Source organism: Brachyhypopomus gauderio, chromosome 9 (assembly GCF_052324685.1).
Source record: "Brachyhypopomus gauderio isolate BG-103 chromosome 9, BGAUD_0.2, whole genome shotgun sequence".
Classification (NCBI taxonomy): Eukaryota; Metazoa; Chordata; class Actinopteri; order Gymnotiformes; family Hypopomidae; genus Brachyhypopomus; species Brachyhypopomus gauderio.
The window spans coordinates 3,415,544-3,432,646 of record NC_135219.1 but is presented as its reverse complement, the minus strand read 5'-3'; the positions used below and the strand labels follow the sequence as shown (position 1 = coordinate 3,432,646).

The 17,103-nt window shown below is 42.4% G+C and overlaps 2 protein-coding genes and 1 long non-coding RNA gene across 3 annotated transcripts; 1 reads left to right on the top strand and 2 right to left on the bottom strand.

The window, feature by feature from the left end:
• Positions 1-756: 756 nt before the first annotated feature.
• On the bottom strand, positions 757-10,050 carry LOC143522719 (interferon-induced protein 44-like). Its single transcript, XM_077016481.1, has 7 exons — positions 9,356-10,050; positions 9,222-9,270; positions 4,907-5,102; positions 3,294-3,446; positions 2,548-2,719; positions 1,618-1,718; positions 757-1,232 (listed from the first exon to the last, which is right to left on the bottom strand). The coding sequence occupies exons 1-7, from the start codon at positions 9,852-9,854 to the stop codon at positions 1,023-1,025; spliced, it is 1,380 nt and encodes a 459-aa protein (XP_076872596.1). The 5' UTR covers positions 9,855-10,050; the 3' UTR covers positions 757-1,022.
• On the top strand, positions 1,178-2,323 carry LOC143522722 (uncharacterized). The gene is made up of 2 exons (XR_013133117.1): positions 1,178-1,316; positions 1,573-2,323. It is a non-coding gene; the product is annotated as an uncharacterized LOC143522722 (long non-coding RNA).
• Positions 10,051-10,369: 319 nt separating the features above from the next.
• LOC143522718 (interferon-induced protein 44-like) lies at positions 10,370-13,599 on the bottom strand. Its single transcript, XM_077016480.1, has 7 exons — positions 13,086-13,599; positions 12,944-12,995; positions 12,457-12,652; positions 12,176-12,328; positions 11,764-11,935; positions 11,377-11,477; positions 10,370-11,051 (listed from the first exon to the last, which is right to left on the bottom strand). Exons 1-7 carry the CDS (start codon positions 13,597-13,599, stop codon positions 10,845-10,847), a joined length of 1,395 nt encoding a protein of 464 aa, XP_076872595.1. The 3' UTR covers positions 10,370-10,844.
• Positions 13,600-17,103: the final 3,504 nt, after the last annotated feature.

Below are 17,103 nucleotides of genomic sequence, written 5' to 3'. Positions count from 1 at the left end.
AGGCAGGCTCTAAGTGAGATCCCAGTATGTTCTGTGGTGTAAGACAGGCTCTAGGTGAGATCCCAGTATGTTCTGTGGCGTAAGACAGGCTCTAAGTGAGATCCCAGTATGTTCTGTGGTGTAGGGCAGACTCTAAGTGAGATCCCAGTATGTCCTGTGGTGTAGGGCAGACTCTAGGTGAGATCCCAGTATGTCCTGTGGTGTAGGGCAGACTCTAGGTGAGACAGAGACTTGAACCTTGGATCCAGTGACTCTAAGAAGAAAGTCCTGACATCTTTAGTGATGGTGCGGTCTTCCTCACTTGGGGTCATGAATTGCAGAATTCTTGTTTTCAGAGGTAGGATCATTGACACAGATGGTCCAGTTTCAGTGGACAACAGGGTTGTAAGTGTAAGTTGGAGTACCTGAAGGCCCTTCTCTACCACCTTCATGTCACCATCAATGTGACCATGTTTGTGATGTGATGTTTGAAGGTCTTGTCTGTAAGTGCAGAATATACAGCTGCCTGCTGCTCCAACATCATGTATGTTCTTCTAAATTAGTGACAGAATCTGTATTTCAGGCTGGTATCTCACTGGGATGCTGACCTGATCCTGAATCAGAATCTGTATTTCAGGCTGGTATCTCACTGGGATGCTGACCTGATCCTGGGTCAGTGTGGAGTGTAGTTCTAGTCCCAGATAAGAAGACTGGCCTTTGAAACGTGCACATTGGACTCAACAAAATGTATTAAAACAACTGTACTCAAACTAAGGATCGCAACACAGAGTAGATTTTATTGTTCATAGAGAAGAGACGCTAATATTGAATCTATTTCAGAAAAATGCATATGACAATACACACTGTTAGGCATACAGCCAGGTATATGGTAATTAGCTCCAGAGAGGAACACTCTCCAAGGCTTTTCACAATGGCAAGGAATTATGGTAGGACCACAGTTGTACCACTATTAGATATTTTTTCTCTAAAATACGATGGATTCTCCTCTTTGAGATGCCCCATGAGGTTCAGCTTGTGGGACCTTACAGTGGTCTTAATGGTTCTTCCTTTACCATATGGACATCCTCTGGGTGCTGGTCTTCCAACATGTCATCAATAGCCTGCAGCACGTGACAGATGGCGTCGAGGATCAGGATGTCCATGTTGCAGTTCACGGCGTGCTCGGAGGCGTAGTTCTTGATGGGCAGGACGGAGGACACGGGCATGTGGACCAGCTCGGCAGCCTTCTCCATCTGTATGGACAAGAGACAAACAACGGTGACATGACAATTTAAACACATTGTAACACAAAATTGGAAGGAAAAATCCAGAAGAAGGTGAGCAATACTTTTTGTATTTCATACAAATCTGCATGGAATGTTATGGTAATTAAAACCACACTGGCCCCTAAATGTAGGCTCTCATAACTCTTGAGAGAAGTTCAGTATTGGTGAAAACATTCATTAGGTCTCGTCTAGAAGGGAATAGGCAGTGAGGGGCAGTGAGGGGCAGTGAGGGCTAAAGAGTTGCTTAAATGAGTTGGCACTGTTTGGATAGAATGTGTAAGCAGCCATTTTACGAGCATGTTTTTAGTGTCGTTTGACAGCAGGACGGCGTGACTGTTGACCCCTGGCGTACCGTCTCCTGCAGAGTTCGACTGGAGTACACAAACTTCACATCTTCGTGTACCGCATGGCACACCTTGTCTATGTGAGTCAGCAAAATCAACTGAGGAATACCTGTGGATAACAACATCTGTAAGCAGCTATGTATGACAACGTCTGTAAACACAGTTATGTACAACAATGTCTGTAGGCACAGTTATGTATGACAACATCTATAAGCATTTATGTACAACAATGTGTGTAAGCAGTTATGTATGACAACATCTCTTTCTTTGGTGTTTGTAGTTTTGCTCATCTTGTATTCCGTGTTCGTTAGTGTTCTCTGCCCTTCGTTTTACCCGTAGTCTAGTATCCTGTTACTTCGTGTTAGTTGCGTTTTTTTGTTAGTATTGCCGTTTGTGATTCCTTGTCGCTCCTGTTGTTTCTTGTTGCCGCTGAATTCCCTGGTTTTGTTGTTCTGTCTTTTCATGCCCTAGTTAATTCTTAGTTACTGTTCGTCCTGCTAGTACGTTGTGTTGTGTATTGATTGCGTTTTCCTTTGCTGTGGTTGTTGTGGTTGTTTTTATGTGTGCTTTTTGCCATGTGTTTGTATTTTTGTTCCCGTCAGATATTTACCTGTTCCTCTCGTTTAAGTTTGATAGTCCTGTATATTCTCCCGTGTTTTGTTCTCCGCCCCTGTTTAGTTTTCTATCTTGCTCTCTTATTAAAATATTTAAAATCTTGCACTTGCGTCACGTTAAACGTTACACTTAAACGTGACGGTCTTCTCTAACTGGAGCTCCAATGCAGGACTCAACACCTCTTTGGCACTTTGTAAATATTGTAAACACTTACAGTACCATGCTGAAAGAATATAACATGACTGGTGATCTGTGGTGCAAGTGTATATCTGTCCCCCAAAACATGGAGTGAGGATTTGCCTGTCGGTGAGCGTGGGGCTTACCCAGGTCGGAGATTTCACTGTGGAGCTCCCTGAGGGTGGAGAGCAGACTGCTGGAGTACGACTCCAACTCAGAGGCATTCAGGACGAAGAGGACGCAGTGGACCTGCTCCTTCAGGGAGGGGGCGGTCCTGTGGCCAGTCACCTTCTCACTGATTGGAGTGTAAAAATTGAACTGCAGTAACACAAAACATCCACCAGCGCTTTATAAATCAACCATAGAACCAAAGAAACCAATGGTAACGCAAGTACTTACCTAAAATGGCTGGTCACTGTATAACTGTACATACGTTTCTCTAAAGCCTTTCATCAAGGATAATGAGGTAAACCACTGGGATCTGTATGGTCAGGACTAGTTCATACGAAGACCTCAGAAACATCAGGTCTCTAACTGGTTTCCTTAACACTAGAATCTGAGGGATTCTTTTAATATTAGCTTTTACTCCTGGGCTAATTTTAGCTTTTAACCAGTGCTGCTGGTTAAAGTTGAGATTTTTCATCTCTCTTAACCTCCTCAACTTATTTTTCTTCCAAACAACCTGTGGTTCATACTAAGCCTGTTAAACAAAAACAGAAATATTCACATTTAATTTAATGTCTTGACAAACTGGTTGTTTTAGGACTCCTTTACCAGGCTCAGACAAGCCTAGAGTAAAATGAATCAGTTAAATCAAAGATTAGGTTTAATCCACATTCAGGAAATGACACATGACCCTTAGATATCAGTGAAGGTTTTCTCTTTGACATGCCTTGTATCCCTCTGGAACATGGCCTTTGATGACGGCAAGTGCGTCGGAGAGAGAAAGTCCAGGTGAGTCTGAGTGTCCTACAGCCATTGCGTCACACAGAGTCAGGACAGTGGGGGCGCCTCCCTTCCTGGTCCCTATCTCATACGTCTTCAGCTGGAGGAGAGAAGATACAGGTTCAAGGTAGACATTACAGCATATTATCACCAGGCAAGACAATGACAATATTCCAGCACACAAACAAACAAACAAATTACATTTTACGTTGTTTTCTTTTAAAATTAAAACAAATATGCAGCCTTAATTTAGGAATACATCCATCCTTGATTGGTCTTATGCTAAACATGGATAACAATCACAAAAAGAGGTCTAGCAAACATTTTTCTCCAACAGAAATCCCCCTTCAATGAGATGAGCAACAGTGTTGATGGTAAAAAAAATGAAATAGTACATATTTAAGAAATGTTGTTGCTATTTTATAGTTTATTACCGTAAATTCAACAAACATTTTTACAGTGTGGTTTCATGCGGCTCCCCAGCCGGTCCGCGCTCTCAGCTGCACAAACGATCTGTGCCGTGGCCCGGTTACCTCATCAGCTCTGAGGGCGACACACTGCTACATCTTTGTTGTGCGCGGTTTGTTTACAAGCCTAGCAAGCCGCTAATACTTTTAAAACCGGCATAGTAGAAAACGTGAGACTAGCGGCATGAAGTATTTGTGCTATTGTGATTGTGCTTTGAGTCTCGTTGATGAGACGCTTCTGTCACACGTTTTGGAATAAACCACATACGAGATGCAGCAAAGGCACCGCACACGACTGAAGGAGGATTCAAAACTACTGACACTGTTCTCTACTTCCTAAAGGTGAGCGCAGGTCAGTGGCGTTGTAAAGAGTGCTGATAACGGACAACAGTTGCGTACATAACAGTTGCGTACATAACAGAGCTCGTAGTGTGCGCCCACCTCCTCCAACCGTGCCAAAGTCCTGAATATCACACTGAATATCAGCATATCACGACTTGTTTATATCGAAGTTTGTGTTTGTTTTTTCAATGTGCTGTTCACTTAGCTTGATTTCACCCCGGTTTTTTCGTCAAATGCGCATGTGCGTGAGATGAAAACACCGCTTCGCTGTCAGGACGAGATCATTTCAATAAACAATTTGTGTCAAGTTTGCTCTCAAAATGGCAGTGAAAAAATGCACAGCAAAACAAAAATATGAATATGAACAGAAGACGTTTTGAACAGAGTTGGCAGCCCCAGCCCGGGGACCTTGTGCCTTACTCAAGGACACCTCAGTCATGGCCTCAGGCCTAGGAATCAAACCCAGGACCCATTGGTCGCAAGACCAGTTCCATACCACCAGACCATAACTGCCCCCACATTGTTTGTGTGTGACATTTATAATAAATATGAGCAGAGGTCTGTGTGTGTGTATGTGAGAGAGAGAGAGGAAGGGATGGATGATGTTCAAACATGCCCATATGTATGATGTGGCTCTTTGCTGTAACACAGTAAAAAAAGTGGCTCTTAGTCTCTGACGGGTTGGACACCCCTGATATATGTATTTGTGTGCATATATGTATTCATGTGCATATATGTTTCCGTGTCTTACTTTCTTGGTGAATCCATTTATTGCCTTGCCTACGATTGGCAGATGAACGACGCGTTTGTTCATGACGGAGCGAGCAGAGACAATGAAGCTGGATTTTCCAGCCCCAGCCGGTCCGAGCAGCAGGGCCCTCACCCGGGGTAAAGCGTCGCCCACACTCTTGAATGACAAAATGTCCTCCAGGATGGAATCGCGTTCGCTGCAAAAATGACACAGTATTTTGTCACCTTTCATTTCATCATGTTTCCATCTTCGTTTCTAATCCATCTGGCGACCAAAACTCCACTAAAATCCACCCGCCCTCTTCTACTTGTTCATGTGGGGAACATGTTTTGTGCCAAGATGAAAAACAAACACCACAAGATTATAAAACGGCTCTCTTAAAAAACAAACACCACAAGATTATAAAACGGCTCTCTTAAAAAACAAACACCACAAGATTATAAAACGGCTCTCTTAAAAAACAAACACCACAAGACTATAAACCGCCTCTTAAAAAACAAACACCACAAGATTTTAAACCGCCTCTTAAAAAACAAACACCACAAACTTTTGAAAAGGCTGTTCAAAACAAACACCACAAACTTCCAAAAAACGTCTATTCAAAAACAAACAACACAAGCTTTCTAAGCTTTCGTCAAGCAGTGTTGTTTTTCTCTAACTGTCACGTCCAGCTCCACCAATCTTCCCAGTCCCATGTTTGTCGACCCTAGCCCCGCCTTGTTTTCCCGTTTCCTAGGTTTCCCTTTGTCTATCACGCCTGATGTTCCTATTCACCTGTGTCTTGTTATTTCCCAGTGTTTCCGTGTATTTATTCTCCGCCGTATCATGTACTCCCTGTCGGTCATTTCCTGGTCGTTGTTAGTCTGTATGTTTTTTCCAAAGGTCCTGTTCTCTCTGTGTCTTCTCCTGTGACATTCCAGCTATATTTCGTTAAGTGGCCTCGTTTCTCCTTTTCCCTGACTTTTGTTGCATGTATGTTTTTCGTAATATTCTGCCCTTACGTTCCGGTTTCCCCGTTGTTCACCGTAGCCTGCTCTCCCTATGTTTCTCCTTGTGTTCAGGTAACGTCATGCTACTCTTAAATTTTATTCCCTCAACGTTAGTCTTAACCTGTTCCCTTGAATATTCCCTATGTGTACAGTTAGATTGTAGAGCCGTTATGTTCAGTTACCTTTATTGTTTATACACTGAAAAAAAGAACTTGTTGGATTTACTCAATTCAATAGTGGACATTGGTTGCACACATTTGTTTTGCTTCAGCAGCAACTTATTCTCTCTGTGTGTTGTGTAGTTTTTACACAATAAAATTGCATGTCTGTTTAAAACATGAGGCAGTTATGTAAGCATTTTGAGTGTATCTAACACAAATCCAAGACATGGCTAGTCTCTTTTTTTCAGTGATAGTAGCCTGCTCCTTTGTGTGTTTTACCCTCGTGTTCTGTTTCTCATGTCTTCGTAGTGCTCCCTCATGACTTATGTAGACCCTCCGTGTGCGGCCCGTTCTAGTACCGTTTACCTGGTTGTCCGTTTCATTTAGATATATAATCTCTAGTCCTGTTACTTGTTCGCAAAGTGTTGCGCTTCCTTGTATTTATGTTGCTGCTCCTGTGTGTTTCTCTTTTCTTTATTAAAGTGGTTAATTTCTTTAAATCAGCCTGCTATCTTGCAACTTTATTCCCATTCGTTACATAAACAGTTAATAGTGGAGTCTTTCAGTTTTCATGATTCGGGACACAGATATTTTTTTTAATCACGTTTTCATTATTTGGGCATGGTAATGTTAATGTTAAATGTAAATTTCATTGTGGATTTGAGTAATTTGAATACTGTCACTGTTAGCCCCGCCCCCACCTGTCACTCACGTCTTGTAGCCATGTGGTTCTGTGGGTCAGTTGTAGTCCCTCCCTGTGCTCTGTAACCCTTCCTCTCGTTATTGTGGTCAGGTCTTCCTTGTTTAGTCTCGTGTATAATAGCCCTGTGTTTTGTCAAGTCTGTGTTGGTCTTTGTTTAAATGTTCAGCTCCGTGTGGTGACGTGTTCTTGTTGGATATTACGGTTTGTTCTTTGTGTTTAGGAATGTCTTTGCATGTTGGTTATGTTTCATGTTCGGACACTCTGTCTGATCTGACAGCTGCCTGTTTGCATGACCCTGAATAAGGAATGCCCTTTATTAAATCTCACTCTTCTCAGAGACAAACTGACGGCAATGAATGTGGACTCACACTTGGCAACCTGGATTACGGATGACCTCACTAATAGACCACAGTATGTCAGGCTGGGGAGCTGCACGTCAGAAACGGTCATTAGTAGCACAGGAGCACCACAGAGAACTGCACTGTCCCCTTTTCTCTTCACACATTACACTTCTGACTTCAGCTACAACTCTGAGACCTGCAGAAGTTCTCACATGACACAGTTGTTCTTGGATGTGTGAGGGATGGACAGGGAGGGGAAGACGGAAACCTAGTGAAGGTGTCAGAAGAACCACCTTCTGCTAAATACTTCAAAGACAAAAGAGACGGTGGTGGACTTCTGTCAGTCTGGACAGCCTCCAAGACGCATCTCAATTGAAGGAAGTGATGTAGAGGTGGTCAGTACCTACAGGTACCTTGGGGGACACTTGAATAATAAACTGGACTGGTCAATCAAAGAAAGAGGAAACACGGCTAAATAATCTGATTAAGTTGGGTCAGTTATCGACACTGAGCTAGAATCACTGGTTATAGTAGCTGAAAAAACTAAACAAACTACAGTGAATACTAGACAACAATAAACACCCAGTACACACTGAACTGGTGAAGCAAACAAGCAGGTGGAGAGGCTGTCCACCAGCTCCACTGATAGACTCAGGAAGTCCTTCAACCTTCGAGACATCAGGCTCTACAACACCACAAAGATCGTGTGTGTGTGTGTACATCTACGTGTAACTATGGATTAGACTGGTCGTGTGTGTGTGTGTGTGTGTGTGTGTGTGTATCTACGTGTAACTATGGATTAGACTGGTCGTGTGTGTGTGTGTATCTACGTGTAACTATGGATTAGACTGTGTGTGTGTGTGTGTGTGTGTGTGTGTGTGTGTGTGTGTGTGTGTGTGTGTGTATCTACATGTAACTATGGAATAGATTCATCATGTGTGTGTGTGTACATCTATCTATGTGCCTGCAGGGCTACGCGTGTGTGTACATCTACGTACCTGCAGGGCTACGTGTGTGTGTACATCTATGTGCAGGGCTACATGTGTGTGTGTGTGTGTGTGTGTGTGTGTGTGTGTGTGTGTGTGTGTACATCTATGTACCTGCAGTGCTGTCACATTATATACCTGCTGTATTACTGAACTCTTTACCACTTTACCACTCTAGCATTTCTATTTAATAACTACTTAATATCTTAATCATAATCCGTAGTCTGTATATACTGTACCTAAAACATTCATCTGTGTCTACATCTGGCTGCTCAGTTATGGTTACACTTATTTCTTTTTCTATTATACCTTCTATTACATTCTCTATATTTTATTTTATACTGTATGAATCTTTCTACTGTGTATATATCCATCACTGTTACATGCTAACAACTGACATTTCCTCCAAGATTAATAAAGTATACCCTATTCTATTCTATTCTAAATGCAATCATGCTTCTGTAGGTATTTATTTAGTTAGTACAATTCTTTGTTGCTGTATCCAGATAAATATTTATTAGTGAAAACAGGCTGTCAAACATGCTCTATTACGCAAGCTGTACCTACCTTGATGTCAGCTAATACCAAAACCCAGAATATGACAGCACATCTCGGACGACGAGATGTCAGCTTAACGTGCACCATGCCCTAGATAAATATTAATTATATTTACTGGAACTTAATTAATGTGATTGCAAACTGATGATGACAACTCCTATCAACCTAAATAGCACGATGAGAGAGAGAGAGAGAGGGGGGGGGGGGGGGTTATCCAGCTTTGGTTCTGATGATCTACATCCTGCAGAGTTCAGTTCTAGATCGGTCAAGCAAAGTCCAGTCATTTGTGATCATTACACTGGGTACTAGTGCTACCTTAGGGAAATAAAAAAACAATGTTTAAAGTGGACCGGGTAGTTAAAATATTAATCAGCATCGTTGTCAGCTCTGGGCATTTCATTGTTTTACGTGAGCAGATCACACAGAAGTTTTGCATCCGTGGTGGAGGTCAGGTACAAAATCAAAGCTAGCTTCGAATCATTATTTTAATTTTGTGATTAATTATCTATGATGAGGTAAACATACTGTTTCCTGCAGGTGAAGAAATTAGCTTTTGATATTTCTAAACACCACTTACCATACTGTCCATGACAAATGCCTCCAGTCGGGTATCAAGTGTCCAACATCTACAAATATAAATAACAGTGAATCTCTCTTACACACACACACACACACACACACTTCAGGGACCTCGAGCTAGGGCAAACTTGCCTTGTACTCGATGCAGTTCAACTTCACAGGTACGAGTATTTTCCGTGGGCCAGCCGGTTGAAGTGTAGATAATGTCACTGGAACAGAAATTGACGATGCGTATGTCTTTAGCATCCAATTCGATCGCGCTTCCGAACTGCAATGTGCTCAATGCGATGCCTTTATTTCCATAGTTGCACGCGAACGCTTTTGATGGATCCAACACTGGATATTTTGCTGCCCCTTGCTTGCTTACATCAAATAAGAACGCGCCCTTGTCCGTAGATCCTTGACTTCCTGTACTTAACTTCTCGTTCACATAAATCCCTCTCACAGCGCCTGAGACCAAATATAATATAATGACACATTTTCCTTCTTCATTGAATTTGTTTAAGAGCGTGTTATACTTATATCCGTGAATACTCCCTTTATACAGGAGGCCAAGTTTCACTGGTTGAGTAAAGAGCTTCAGTAGTTGTTTCTCGCGTTCCAGGTCCAGTTGGGACGCCGCAGAAGACATAGTTTCAGGGAAAACGTCGTTCACTCGTCACAACGAGTGTGTTATCCGTTAGTAAACAAGCTTGAATGTTTCACAATTGCACTTCCTTGAGGAAGAAAACGAACAGCCCAGCAAATATCCGGATATACAATACCACTGAATCCTTACAGTTCCTCGAAAACGAAACTTAAGGCGCGGTTCCTCTCGGGGGTCCAACATCTCCAACTTATTAGCCTACAGCCAATCAAAAAAAACGATGAGAATCCAACAATCGAACAGCGGGGAACAACCTAACGCCTTTTCATTATTCACCACTAGATAAGTTTAATAACACTCGAACAAGATAAAAATGTTGTATGCATGCTTCCTGCACATGTTATAAATGAACATAAAACATTGCTTCAAGCGCCGACGATTTCTGGACAGTTTAGTCAAAAACGGAGTGAAAACGTTACATCTTACTTCACAGTAAATTGCTACAAGTAGCCTACATGTCAAATATGAAAAAAAAACATTTTTTAAGCAAAACTCTAATAGCAAATATAAGTATGAACTTTATTCACATGGCATTTGCAGTACATTTGTGATGAACTCTGTCCAAATATGAATAAAAAAATTTTCTTCTAAATTAAGCAAGCTGCAAATGTCCTGACATCAGCAGTAAACAAACTTTAACTTGGTAGATGATATCACAACCTGAAGTGTACCGTGTCCCAGATTAATAATTATGTGACCATTACATTTTTAACCCAACTAGTTATATTTTAGAGAGAGAGAGGATGGGGTACCCAGCTTTGGTCTTGGTGATATAGACTGGATGGAAATATTTATAACATTTGTATATATACAAAGAATAAAATTATTGATAATTAATTGATTAATTACTATTAATTGATTAATGATTAGAATGATTTGAGGAGTGATGAGTCAGTGGCAGGGGCGCAGATGGCACTGGGGACAGGGGGGACATGTCCCCCCCAGATTTATATTGACCCCATCCGAAATCTAGCATCAAGAGGCGGACCGCGGACCGGATCCGAATAAATTACGTTCGCCACCCCCCCCCCCCCCCCCATCATCCACAGCCTGTAGAATGCTGTCGACTACACTGAGGAGCAGGATGTCGGTGTTGCAGTCTACTGCCAGCTGGGAAATGTAGTTCTTCACTGGCAGCACATAGGACAATGGAAGTCCTACCAATTCTGCTGCATTCTGCATCTGTGTAGGGACCAGAGGCAGAGAGAGGCAGTTTGACTACTACTACACAATCAATCAACCAATCAATCATTCCATCCATCCATCCATCCATCCATATTTCACAAATTTCAGAATATGCTTAATATACTGAGCAGATGTAACTAAGATCAAATATAGCCAGGAACAATACTGCATAATGTACTTTAGACCGCAGTAATGTACTACACAGATAATCAGACATGTCATTTACACATCTGTTCAGAGGCAGTACTGGGTGTATTTTCACATGAATAAAACACCTGCTCCTTTATTCTAACAGAAATATTAACGTCAGCACAGTCATTACCTTCTCCTGCAGAGTTCGGCTGGAGTAGACGTGCTTGACGTCTTCCTCAACGGTGGAGCACACCTGGTCTACATGAGTCAGCAAAATCAACCGAGGCACACCTGTGGTGGGGTGCACATCCACGACAGGATTAACACAATTTAACCGTTAAATGCAGCCTGTTAGTAAGACCCCCTCCTGAACAGAAACCCTAAACCCCCAGCCATATAACAGACTCTCACAATATGAACCAGTAAATGAATAATACATAAAAGCCACTGTGAATCTGAGGGAGATCCGGTCATTGTCACACCAACAACCATAAGGACAAGCACAGCTTGTCTGCTGATGACCTGGCCTTTAAGGTGTTTGATAAAGTGTTGTGATAAGTCTAGGACAACCTCTCACCCAGTTCAGAGACAGCGGTGTGGAGCTCCCTGAGGGTGGAGCGCAGGGTGTTGGAGTACGACTCCACCTCGGAGGCGTCCAGGACGAAGAGGACACAGTGGACCTGCTCCTTCAGGGAGGGGGCGGTCCTGTAGCCAGTCACCTTATCACTGATTGGAGCGTCACTCTGGAACTGCAGAAACACCACCAACACAGATGACAACTGGTCAAACATCAATAATCAGTCTGAACAATGTTATTAATAGCTTGTAAAACAATGTATGCGCAATTACTACTTAAAAGTAACCTGCAAAACCCCAAAAACATGTTTAATTTTCAAAGCCTCCTTTGTTGTGTGATGACACAGCACAATATAGTCATGATTCTGGGCTTTAAAGGTCAAACACATAGCTGAAGAACTCAAACCAAACACCTTGTATCCCTCTGGGACACGGCCTTGAATGACAGCGAGGGCATCAGAGTAAGACAGACCGGCCAAGTCTTGGTCCCCTAACCCCATCACATCACACAGACCCAGAGCAGTGGGGGCACCTCCCTTCTCTGAACGGATATCATACGTTGTCAGCTGCAGGGAGAAGAAAGTTGAGGGGAAGACGAGGGGAAACAGTCATGACATATAGAGTCATGATGACAGTACACAATCCACTATGGAACTACAGTAACGTTCATCTGAATATGAAAGACTCCTCCAACCTTCTTGGTGAAAGCTCTCTCTTTGCTGCCAACAATGGGCAGATGCATGACGCGTTTGTACATGACGGATCGGATGGAGTTGACCAGGCTGGACTTCCCAGAACCCACAGGGCCCAGGAGCAAGGCCTTCACCCGTGACAGAGACTCCAGCTTCACCTTGCAGGACACAAGTTTCGTCCTCATGGTTTGCCTGGTTCTAAACCACAGAGTTGTTTTAACCAGTTAACAGGAACCAAGTCCATTCGTCAATTCTTACAATCTTGTTCTACAATTACTGATCTGTAGTCATACACATCATCACCTTAGCAGTGATACAATTAAGACAACTGGGACGTTTCTGACTACAGTTCTGCTGATTGTGTCATCGTGGCTTCATAGTTGCGCCTACACAGTAATTCTTTAATGGCAACACACCTACAATTGCAGATGAATCTAATAAAATGTCTACTGACTAAATAGTTTTTTTTTGTTCTTATCGCTGACTTACTTCTCTGTCCAGCGCACTTCTCTCCAAGGAGGGAATAGAAAGTCTTCAAGTTCTAAACAAGAAAAAGTGGAGTTAGTAACTGTGATGGTCTTAACGATGCCGCATCTGTCTATTATATTCGCAGGTCTTCGGGTAAACGTACCTTGAACACGGTGCAGCTCCACATCAACACAAAGTTGGTTTTCGTGATCCCACCGGGTGCAGTATGTGATGTCTGAGTTGAAGTTCACGTATAATCTGTTCTTCTCTGAGTATATGTGTATACAGCTTCCAAAGCAGACTGAATCTTGTATTTGAAAGAGTGACTTCCCCTGACCTGTTGTGGGCTTGTGCGTGCTCACGGTGACACCTTTGACAGAACCGGACGCCCCAAAACGTTTCGCTTGGTCCTTGTCTATTTCAAATACAAATGCATCTGTGTCAGCAAACTCGGTTCCATTTCTTAGGTTCTTAGTGGTGTACCCTCCTCTAAGCAGCCCCGAATCTAGAAACACTGCAACGACAAACATCTCATCCTCAAATTTAGAGAGTAGAGTCTGGATGTCGGCTCCATGAAAACTACTCTTGTAGAGAAGATGAAGGCGAACAGGCTTGGTGAAAAAACTCTGTATCCTCCTTTCTTTCTCTTCGTTTAGTGATGATACGACAGAAGGCATTTTAATTCGTTTGATAAAGTTCGTCTTTGTAAATCGCGATCGAGACTGGTGAGTGAATAACGAACTATAACAGTAGTCACGTGACTTTATCGAAACTAACGGGGGGTTTGATTATTTCTGCACATCTTCCTGTTCGGGGGAGTAAAGTTGGTGTTGCTGAGCACTTTACTTTACAGACATGGAGGAATTAAAGGAAGTGAGCGTAAATGTGTTAAACATCGTTTTTTCATCTCGATTTTGCGGGTATTAAATGAGTATTGGCGAGATTTAGCACATTCAGTACTAAACACATCAAAGCATCGGAGCTCGAACAGCGTCTGAGTAAAAACATTTGAAACATTTCCACCGCTCATCATTGGCGCGGGATGCTTATTTCGGCACAAGGGGATAAATTGGAATGTTTGTGGATGCCAGTTTAGATATTTTTATTTAGTCTTAATATTTAATATTTGCTAATAATGCCAAGTGGTTGTTTTTGACCACCAGAGGGACACATCTTCACCACATGAGTTCATATGAGGAGTCATTACTGTACGTTTATCTTTGTTGGGCTGCGTTACCTCCTAGTTTCCTCGAAAACGAAACTTAACGCACTGCGATTCTTCTCGGGGTTCCACCCAACATCTAACCAAAATAGACCCCCCCTTTTTTAAAGCTGTACAGAAAAAAAGGTTATGTACAGCTTAGCCAAAAACATAGTGCAAACGTTACGTCTTACTCCTCAGTAAATTGCTATAAGTGCAATTAATTTTGTACAATTTTATGTTGCTGTATCAAGATCAATAAAATGATTGAAAACAGGCTGTCAAGTGTGAAAAAACTAGCAAATAGGACCATGAACTTTATTCATATGTCCATTGCTTCGGTCCTGGTGATCTAAAATCCTGCAGAATTCAGTTCGAAATCTAGTTAATCAAGTCCTCAGTCACATTTGAACACTTAACATAATGTTGAGCAGAGGCAGTACATTGAGCAGTCCATGTAGTCAAGTCAAATTTATTTATATAGCGCTTTTCACAACACACGTTGTCACAAAGCAGCTTTACAATCGTATGGGCAGTGATGGCTGAGTTACCTTGAAAAAGTAATCCGATTACTGATTACTCCTTTTAAAAGTAACTTAGTTACGTTACTGATTACTTGATTTTAAAAGTAACTACGTTAGATTACAAGTTACTTTCTGTAACAGGTGAAGCCTGTGATGGGCTACGAGTGGGTTACGAGTCGTGACTGCAACTATAGTCAGTGTGAGGTGTTTCCATTCTCCTCCTCCCTTCCCTCTACGTGAGCGCCAGGTGTGTCCAATTAAGAGTGGGTGTTGGCTGTAGCATATATACACACGAATGGTGGTGCTGCGGGTAGGCAATATCCTCACTCTGTTGTGGTCTGCTGTGGCTGCTGGGCTGAGTCATTGAACAGGTGTGCTGTTTGGCTGATTCATGCAAGCTTCTATTTTCCACTCCGTGTTGACGGTGCGTTGGCGCAAAGCTCCCTAAACCGGTGTTCTGTCGGATTTTCCTACTTTGTCGAATTTTCCTACCGTATCAGCTGGCAGCGAGTATTTATAGACTAGTCTGTCGAATTTTCCTACCTTGTCGAATTTTCATACCGTGTCCGTTGGCATCGCGTATTTGTAGACGTATCTCTTAGTTTGTTTACCTTATGGAAACGTCGTAATGTAGCGCAAATCAGCGTTTAAAAACTAGTATTGTATACGTATCTCTGTAGTTCGTTTACCTTGTGGAAACGTCGTAATGTAGCGCAAATCGGCGTTTAAAACGTAGACGTATCTCTGTAGTTTGTTTACCTTATGGAAACGTAATGTAGCGCAAATCAGCGTTTAAAAGTAGTATTGTAGACGTATCTCTGTAGTTTGTTTACCTTGTGGAAACGTCGTAATGTAGCGCAAATCGGCGTTTAAAACGTAGACGTATCTCTGTAGTTTGTTTACCTTATGGAAACGTTGTAATGTAGCGCAAATCAGCGTTTAAAAGTAGTATTGTAGACGTATCTCTGTAGTTTGTTTACCTTGTGGAAACGTCGTAATGTAGCGCAAATCAGCGTTTAAAAAGTAGTATTGTATACGTATCTCTGTAGTTCGTTTACCTTGTGGAAACGTCGTAATGTAGCGCAAATCAGCGTTTAAAAAGTAGTATTGTATACGTATCTCTGTAGTTTGTTTACCTTGTGGAAACGTCGTAATGTAGCGCAAATCAGCGTTTAAAAAGTAGTGTAAAGAACCCTTAATTTAGGAAAAAGGGGCGGGGTCTGGGTTTTAAAAGGAAGTGATTTCGGAGAACGGGGACTCCTGGTATTGGACCGGCTGTGGGTGTCGCGACAGAGAGAAGACGGAGGCTGATGGGTTGCGAACTAATTATGCTGCCTGGCGTTTGAAGAGACGCGCTTAACCGGGAAATGACTGTTTGCACCCGGGGGCGAGGACTTCCCAAATCAAGCCGGGTCAGTTGATCCTTGGTTAGACTTTTTATGGAGATATACTCCCGTGATGATAACCTGGGGTTGGGTTTCAATGTGTGTTTCTCATAGCGGATTTCCCGGATGTTTAGTCTCCGTGTCTGATTTTATTTGATAAATGCCGAGTGACTGCTAGTGTTAACTATGACCATATGCATCTCCCAGGCATCTTATAGCTGTGTAGGAAGGCTGAGCTAGGGCTAGGCAACACATATTATATAATAGTGTGCTCCATATTCAGTGGGTGTGGTGTTGTGTAAGTGGGTGGTTGATCGTAAAGTGGGGGGTTACTTTGTGGTGGTCATTAAAATGACGTGCAGTGTTGATGTGTGGGTTATGCATTGAAGTGTGTGTGTGTGTGTATTACATAGATTCTTAGCCCAAATAGATCCTTAGCAGTCATCCGATAGTGGGTAAGACAACCGGGGATGTGATGGAACTTTTTACTGTGGTATTATAATAAACTGTGTATTTTTATAGTATTAAGGTCCCTTTGAATTATTGTTGAATTATCCTGGCCAGACCTTCCTGGCTTATCAAAGGTGGTGGCAGCGGTTAAACAATTAGATAATTGATACACAGGCAAAAACCACTACATTTGGTGGCAGCGGTGGGATAGTTTTTATTAAGTCCTTTTTTTAGAAGGTTACCCTCCCCCCAGTGAAACGTAGAGATGGACACTTCCAGTAATTCTAATTCTACTATGGGTGTTTCTCGGCCCGCATTTATGCCAGAAGTGTTTGATGGTGTTTCCTGTACGTGGCCTGACTGGCTTGGGCAGTTTGAGTTAGCTTCTGAATTGAATGGTTGGGATGATAATTTAAGGGTGAAGTTTATGACCTTATTACTGAAAGGAAAGGGTCGGGAAGTCTTCTTGGGTTTACCAGCTGAGGCCAGAACTGATTATAGGCAGCTGAAGACTCATCTAGAGAAATACTTAACCCCACCTGCTAATGAGGAAGTTGAGCGGCTCAATTTTCAAAGCTGTAGACGTGAGGGTCGGGAATCAGCTTGTGAGTTTGGGAATAA